The 8,444-nt window shown below is 38.5% G+C and overlaps 1 protein-coding gene across 1 annotated transcript; it reads left to right on the forward strand.

The window, feature by feature from the left end:
- The first annotated feature begins 432 nt into the window (after positions 1-432).
- LOC108635556 (UDP-glucuronosyltransferase 2B31-like) lies at positions 433-7,452 on the forward strand. Its single transcript, XM_018045654.1, has 4 exons — positions 433-457; positions 679-810; positions 6,378-6,465; positions 7,325-7,452. Exons 2-4 carry the CDS (start codon positions 682-684, stop codon positions 7,450-7,452), a joined length of 345 nt encoding a protein of 114 aa, XP_017901143.1. The 5' UTR covers positions 433-457; positions 679-681.
- The last annotated feature ends 992 nt before the right edge of the window (positions 7,453-8,444 follow it).

Below are 8,444 nucleotides of genomic sequence, written 5' to 3' on the forward strand. Positions count from 1 at the left end.
AAAACCTGTCTACACATAGAGCTCAGCAATTCCTTTTCTGGTTTTATATTCAAAATAATTGAAATTAGGATCCCAATGAGATATCTGTACAACAGTATTCATGAAAGCTCTATTCACCAGGAGCCAAGAGGTTTAAGCCACCCAAATGTCCTATCAACAGAGGAAGCAATAAACAAATATCATATATACAAACAATGGAATATTACTCACCTTTAAAAGGAAATTCTGACAGCATCTCACAACATGAATGAACCTTATATTAAGTGAAAATAACTAGTCAGAAAAAGACAAATACTCTACAATTCAACTTATAAGAAGTATCCAGACTAATCTCATTTGTAGAAACAAAGTAGAATGAAACTTGCCAAAGGCTAGAGAAAGAGGAAAGTAGAGTTTTTAATAGTCATAGACTTCCAGTTTTGTCCGATGAAAAAGATCTGGAGATTGGTTGCACAATGTGAGTATACTTAACACTACTATACTATACACTTAGGAACAATTAAGAAAGTAAATTTTATGCCATGTGTATCTTACCACAATATTTTTGTGAAGAAATCTCTACTCTAATATCTCGAGACAATTTCTGATTTTCTCTCTTTAGTTCGCTTATAGCAATCCCTTCAATAATGTATGCTATGTTGCTGCTGTTTTGTGATGGGGCAAATTCTTTTTTCACAGGAAATGGAAGAGTTTGTGCAGAGCTCTGGCGAAAATGGAATTGTGGTGTTTTCTTTGGGGTCAATGGTCAGTAACATGTCAGAAGACAGAGCCAAGGTGATTGCATCAGCCTTTGCTCAAATTCCACAAAAGGTAGATACAATAACCTTAATCATGGACAACTATTTAATAAGTCTGTGAAACTCTGTAAAGATATGATTTTAGACATTTCCTATCACTTTGTCACTTGTTCCTTTTCTTTGAAGGACTTCTGAGGACACAACACACATACAGATGCTCTCGGGGAGTTAAATTTTAACAATAAATGTAGTCATGCAATATTGATTCCAGTCAAACAATTTCACTTTTCATTGTTTTTGGAAGTAGGGCTTAATAATTTGTAAGTTAAGAGAACATACTTCTTCGGCAGCACTAATTAACATTATTAAAAAATTCTGCTGTTGTTGCTTAGTCATTAAGACGTCTGAATCACTGCAATCCCATGGACTACAGCATGCTGGGCTCCCCTGTCCTTCACTATTACCCAGGGTTTGTCCACGATTCATGTCCGATTGATTTAGTGATGCTATCTAACCATGTCATCCTCTGCCAGCCCTTCTCCTTTTGCCTTCAACCTTTCCCAGATCAAGATTCTTTCCAAACAGTTACCAGGTGGCCAGAGTATTGGAGCTTCCGCATCAGTACTTCCAATGAATATTCAAGATTGGTTTCCTTTAGGATTGACTGGTTTGATGTCCTTGCAGTCCAAGGGATTCTCAAGAATCTTCTCCAGCACCACAATTCAAAAGCCATTAACTCTTCAGTGGCCTTAACCTTCTTTAAGGACTTCTTAGGGTGGCTCAGATGGTAAAGCGTATGCCTACAATGCAGGAGACCTGGGTTCGATCCCTGAGTCAGGAAGATCCTCTGGAGAAGGAAATGGCAACCCACTCCAGTACTCTTGCCTGGAAAATCCCATGGATACAGGAGTCTGGTAGACCTATAGTCTGTGGGGCCGCAAAGAGTAGGACATGACTGAGTGACTTCACCTTATCTTACCTTACCTAACCTTCTTTACTGTCCAACTCTCATATCCATACATGATTACTGGAAAAAAATATAGCTTTGATTATATGGACCTCTTTTGGTAGAATGATGTCTCTGCTTTTAATATTCTGTCTAGATTTGTCATAGGCTTTTCTTTCAAGAAGCAAGTGTCTTTCATTTCATGGCTACAGTCACCATCCACAATGCTTTTGGAGCCCAAGAAAATAAAATATGTCAGCAGCTTCCACATTTTCCCCATATATTTGCCATGAAGTGATGGGACCAGATGTCATGAACGTATTGTTTTGAATGTTGAGTTTTAAGACAGCTTTTTCACTTTCCTCTTTCACCCACATCAAGAGTCTCTTTCAGTTCAGTTCAGTCACTCAGTCGTGTCTGACTCTTTGCAACCCCATGAATTGCAGCATGCCAGGCCTCCCTGTCCGTCACCAACTCCCAGAGTTCACTAAACCTCATGTCCATCGAGTCGGTGATATCACCCAACCATCTCATCCTCTGTCGTCCCCTTCTCCTCCTGCCCCCTATTCCCTCCAGCATCAGAGTCTTTTACCAATGAGTCAACTACTTCTCATGAGGTGGCCAAGGTACTGGAGTTTCAGCTTTAGCATCAGTCCTTCCAATGAACATCCAGGGCTGATCTCCTTCAGAATGGACTGGTTGAATCTCCATGCTGTCCAAGGGACTCTCAAGAGTCTTCTGCCAACACCACAGCTTCAAAAGCATCAATGTTCTTCAGGTGCTCAGCCTTCTTCACAGTCCAACTCTCAGATCCATACATGACTACTGGAAAAACCATAGCCTTGACTAGATGGACCTTTGTTGGCAAAGTATGTCTCTGCTTTTGAAATATGCTATCTAGGTTGGTCATAACTTTCCTTCCAAGGAATAAGTGTCTTTTAATTTCATGGCTGCAGTCACCATCTGCAGTGACTTTGGAGCTCAAAAAAATAAAGTCTGACACTCTTTTAACTGTTTCCACCATCTATTTCCCATTGAAGTGATGGGACCAGATGCCATGATCTTCGTTTTCTGAATGTTGAGCTTTAAGCCAACTTTTTCACTCTCCTCTTTCACTTCATCAAGAGGCTTTTGAGTTCCTCTTCACTTTCTGCCATATGGGTGGTGTCATCTACATATCTGAGGTTATTGATATTTCTCCCAGCAAGCTTGATTCCAGCTTGTGAGTCACTCAGCCCAGTAGTTATACATGATGCACTGTGCATATGTAAGTTAAGTAAGCAGAGTGACAATATACAGCTTTTGTGTACTCCTTTCCCCACTTTGAACCAGTCTGTTGTTTCATGTCTGGTTCTAACTGTTGCTTCTTCACCTGCATACAAGTGTCTCAGGAGACAGTTGAGGTGGTCTGGTATTCCCAGCTCTTTAAGAATTTTCCACAGTTTGTTGGGAATCCATACAGTCAAAGGTTAACATAGTCAGTGAAGCAGAAGTAGATGTTTCCTGGAATTCTCTTGCTTTGTCTGATGATCTAATGAATGATGGCGAATTTGATCTGTGGTTCCTCTGCCTTTTCTAAACCCAGATTGCACATCTGGAAGTTCTTGGTTCATGTACTGCTCAGGCCGAGATAAATGATTTTTGAGTATTACCTTGCTAGCATGTGAAAGGAACATAATTTTACAGTAGTTTGAACATTCTTTGGCATTACCCATCCTTGGGTTTGGAATGAAAACTGACCTTTTCCAGTCCTATGGCCACTGTTATGTTTTCCAAATTTGCTGGCATATTGAGATGCAGCACTTTAACAGTATCATCTTTTAGGATTTGAAATATTTCAGCTGAAATTCCACTAGCTTTCTTCACAGGAATACTTCCTAAGGTCCCATTTTCGATCACACTCCAAGATGTGTGGCACTAGATGAGTGACCACACCATCATGGTTATCCAGGATTACTAAGACCTCTTTTGTATAGTTCTTCTGTGTATTCTTGCCACCTCTTCTTAATATCATTCTGCTTCTGTTAGGTCCATACCATTTCTGTCCTTTATTGTGGCCCATCTTTGCATGAAATGATCCCTTGGGATCTCTAATTTACTTGAAGAGATCTCTAGTCTTTCACATCCCATTGATTTCTCTATTTCTTTGCATTGTTCATTAAAGTCCTTCTTATCTCTCCTATCTATCCTCTGGAATTCTGCATTCAGTTGAATATAGCTTTCTTTTCCTTTCCCCCTTGGCTTTCACTCCCTTTCTTTTCTCCAACTATTTATAAAGCCTCCTCAGATAACCATTTTGCCTTCTGGCATTTCCTTTTCTTTGGGATTGCTTTTGATCGCTGCCTCCTGTACAATGTTACACGCCTCTATCCACAGTTCTTCAGGCACTCTGTATATCAGATATAATCCCTTGAATCTAATCATCACCTCCACATGTGTAATTATATGGGATTTGATTTCTGTCATACCTGAATGGCTTAGCAGTTTTCCCCGCTTTCAATTTAAGTCTTTCTTCAATTCAAATCTGAATTTTGCAGCTCAGGTGCTCATGATCATGAACCACAGTCAACTCCAGGTCTTGTTTTGCTGACTGTATAGAGCGTCTATCTTTGGCTGTAAAGAATATAATTAATCTGATTTCAGTATTGACCATCTGGTGATGTCCATGCTGTAGAGTCATCAGTTGTTGGAAAAGGATGTTTACTATGACCAGTGTGTTCTCTGAACTAAAGTCTGTTAGCTTTTGTCCTGCTTCTTTTAGTACTACAAGGCCAAACTTGCCTCTTATCCTAGGATATCTCTTGACTTCTTACTTTTACATTCCTATCCCCATGATGAAAAGACTTCTTCATTTTTTTTTTTTTTTTTTTTTTTTTTTACTGCTTAATTCTAGAAGGTCTTGTAGGTCTTGCTGAAATCAATCGACTTCAGCTTCTTCAGCATTAGTGGTTTGGTGGCACAGACTTGGATTGCTGTGATGTTGAATCGGTTTACCTTGGAAATGAACCAAGATCATTTCTGTCGGTTTTTGAGATTGCACCCAAGCACTGCATTTCAGACCTGTTTTGTTAACTGTGAGGCTACTCCATTTCTTCTAAGGGATTCTTAACCACAGTAGTAGATATAATGGTCATCTGAATTAAATTCATTGAACTTGAATATTTTAGTTCATGGATTCCTAATGATGTTAGATATTCACTCTTGCCATATCCTGCTTGACCATGTCCAACTACTTTGATTTCATTGGCCTCACATTCCAGGATCCTATGTTATTTACAGCATCAGACTTTCACCACCAGACACATCCACAACTAAGCATCATTTCTTCATTGGCCCAGTCACTTCATTCTTTCTGGAACTATTAGTAATTGCCCTCCACTCTTCCTCCACAGCATATTGGACACCTTCTGACCTGGAGAACTCATCTTCCAGTGTCATATATTTTGTCTTTCCATACTGTTCATGTGGTTCTTATGGCACAAATACCGGAGTAGTTGTCCATTCCCTCCTCCAGTGGACCACAGTTTGTCAGAACCCTCCACTATGACCCATCTGCCCTGGGGTAGCCGTGCAGAGCATGGCTCATAGCTTCATTGAGTTACACAAGCCGCTTTACCATGACAAGGCTGTGATCTATGAAGGGGATTAATAAATTATAAATAAGCCAAAATATTTAATTTAGGTGATTGACTGCATATGTTTTCTTCTTTGTAATCAAAACGTGTAAAATTCTAATAAAATAACTTCCCATTTTAGCTACTTGATATAAGTAAACTCTTTTATAACAGTCAAAAATAAATCAGTGAATATTGAATTTTAAAATGAGCACTAGCATATAAAGAAAGCAAATGAGTATGTACGTTATGTGTAATCTACCTCTGACTTATTGTATTAGAAATAAAACCACCTATCCATGAAAGAAAAGCTATGACAAGTCTAGACAGTGCATTAAAAAGCAAAGACAGCACTTGCCTGGACAAGTCCATATAGTCAAAGCTATGGTTTTTCAGTAGTCATGTATGGATGTGAGAGTTGGACCATAAAGAAGGCTGAGTGCCAAAAAATTCATGCTTTTGAACTGTGGTGTTGGAGAAGACTCTTGAGAGTCCCCTGGACAGCAGGATCAAACTGGTCAATCCTAAGTGAATTAACTTTGTATATTCATTGGAAGGACTGATGCTGAAGCTGAAGCTCCAATACTCTTGGCCACCTGATGCAAAGAGATGACTCATTGAAAAAGACCTTGATGCTAAGATTAAGGGCAGGAGGGAAAGGGAGTGACAGAGGATGTGTTGCTTGGATAGCAACACCGAATCAATGGATATGAATATGAGCAACTTCTGAGAGATAGTGAAGGACAGTGAAGCCTAGCATGCTGCACTTCATGGAGTGCAAAGAGTTGGACACAACTTAGTGACTGTAAAGCAACAACGAAGCAGTTTTTTTTTTAATATTTGAATTGTTCATTGAAAATCTCACTTGTCTTTGCCATCATGTGTACATAATTAATACATCAAACGTAGGTATTCCTATTTATGTCTTTGTATTACTAGTTACCACTACTTAATATCTCTTCATTTCCTTACATGTCATATGGAAGGCATGTAATTATATGTATCTAGTCAATTTAGAAAGTATTAGTATAACTTTGAAGTTCAACTCATAAAATAAAGTATTTCCTTTACTTTTAACAGGTGCTATGGAGATATGATGGCAAAAAACCAGATAACTTAGGACCCAACACCCGGTTGTATAAATGGCTTCCCCAGAATGACCTTCTTGGTGAGACTTGTCACAACCAATATGAAAACATGAGTAACAGCTGAGCAGAGTGAGAGTGCTTCAACAGGAAACACACTTACAAAGCAATTATTAAAACACTGAAAAGGAAAACTTTACTACTTTATTATAATTTTCTTTGCTATGAGAAAAAAAGGAGAGCATATAACAGTTGTCAGTTTATTCTACACAGTCACATCCCTCACAGCCAGAATCTTTACTTCAGCTGTAATTACTTCTCACAGTGAACTTTGCAATGATTTCCTGCATTGTTGTTCTGTCTCTGAATTCTTTCCTTATACTTATCATTTCCATTCTGTAGAGGTATGTTAAATGCTACTAAAAATAAGAACTCTTCTGCCATTATCAATGACTCTCAATTTCCTATTTAAAAAAATGCACAATCATTTTTGTGAAGCAATAACACACTTCATGATAAAATTTAGCTTTTCGCTTCCCCTGGTTCCAGTGCCACTACCATTATCCTTCTTTTCCCCTGACACCATTCCTATCAAACTAAATGACTTCACTATATCTTTAGGTGAATAAATTCTGGCATGCCCTCCTCTTTCTTTGCACATGTGGTTTCTTTCACCCAGAATGGTCTTTCAAGTTGTTCACCTGCCAATCCTGGATTCATTTGTGATGTTCAAGTGACTCAGCTCTTCTTTCACAAAATCTTCATTTACCCTTCAGCAGACATAGCTGTTTCTTCCCTGAGTTCTGAAAGCAAGTTAAAAGCACTTTCAATATACATAATAATGTTATCTAAAAGATACTGCTTCTTCCAGTGCCTTATAATACCCATTTCTCTTTTATTCTGTTATAATTAATAATCTTCCTGAAATTCACTCAATCCTAGGCCATCCAAAAACCAAAGCCTTTATAACTCATGGTGGAAGCAATGGTGTTTATGAGGCCATCTATCATGGGATCCCTATGGTGGGCACTCCTTTGTTTGTGATCAAGCTGATAACATCGCTCGAATGAAATCCAAGGGAACAGCTGTCAGGTTGGACTTGGAAACAATGTCAACAAGAGATTTGCTAACGCATTGAAGGAAGTCATTAATAATCCTTCGTGAGTATATATATATATTTTTTTTTTTTCTTTACTAGGCAATCTTTCTAGAGAAGTTCTCATCTGAAGGCGAGGGAGGCAGCCATGAGTCTCCACATAAGCACAATGAGGTAAGATTTGCTCAATGTTTTTGAAAACAGACAAAAATAACGGGTTGTGAATGTCACATTAAGTTTTTTTCATGGTTTTATGGAAAAGGTTTTGTCAGCATTTTAAAGACGGTGGAGAAGTTTTGAAAACTTAATCATTAGAATGAGAAGAACCATTGAAATTCTAATGGATTCAGAAGCATTGAGAACAAAGTTATTGTAGGGAACCATGAACAATATGGATACTCATCTGCCCATTTACTCTTTCAGCATATGACTTCTCAAATGTTTTTTTTTTAATTTTTATTTTTACTTTATTTTACTTTACAATACTGTATTGGTTTTGCCATACATTGACATGAATCCACCACGGGTGTACATGTGTTCCCAAACATGAACCCCTCACCCACCTCCCTCCCCATAACATCTCTCTAGGTCATCACCATGCACCAGCCCCAAGCATGCTGTATCCTGCGTCAGACATAGACTGGCGATTCGATTCTTACATGACAGTACACGTTACAATGCCATTCCCCCAAATCATCCCACCCTCTCCCTCTCCGTCTGAGTCCAAAAGTCTGTTATACACATCTGTGTCTTTTTTGCTGTCTTACATACAGGGTCGTCATTGCCATCTTTCTAAATTCCATATATATGTGTTAGTATACCGTATTGGTTTTTCTTTCTGGCTTACTTCACTCTGTATAATCGGCTCCAGTTTTATCCATCTCATCAGAACTGATTCAAATGCATTCTTTTTAATGGCTGAGTAATACTCCATTGTGTATATGAACCACAGCTTTCTTATCCATT

The sequence above is a fragment of the Capra hircus genome, unplaced genomic scaffold, assembly GCF_001704415.2.
Source record: "Capra hircus breed San Clemente unplaced genomic scaffold, ASM170441v1, whole genome shotgun sequence".
NCBI lineage: Eukaryota > Metazoa > Chordata > Mammalia > Artiodactyla > Bovidae > Capra > Capra hircus.

Excerpts from the sequence above, each read along its gene's own strand:
- LOC108635556 (XM_018045654.1), top strand. The coding sequence starts at position 682 with ATGGAAGAGTTTGTGCAGAGCTCTGGCGAAAATGGAATTGTGGTGTTT. Across the intron at positions 811-6,377 it reads TTGCTCAAATTCCACAAAAG|GTGCTATGGAGATATGATGG; the intron begins GTAGATACAATA and ends TACTTTTAACAG. Across the intron at positions 6,466-7,324 it reads TCCCCAGAATGACCTTCTTG|GCCATCCAAAAACCAAAGCC; the intron begins GTGAGACTTGTC and ends ACTCAATCCTAG.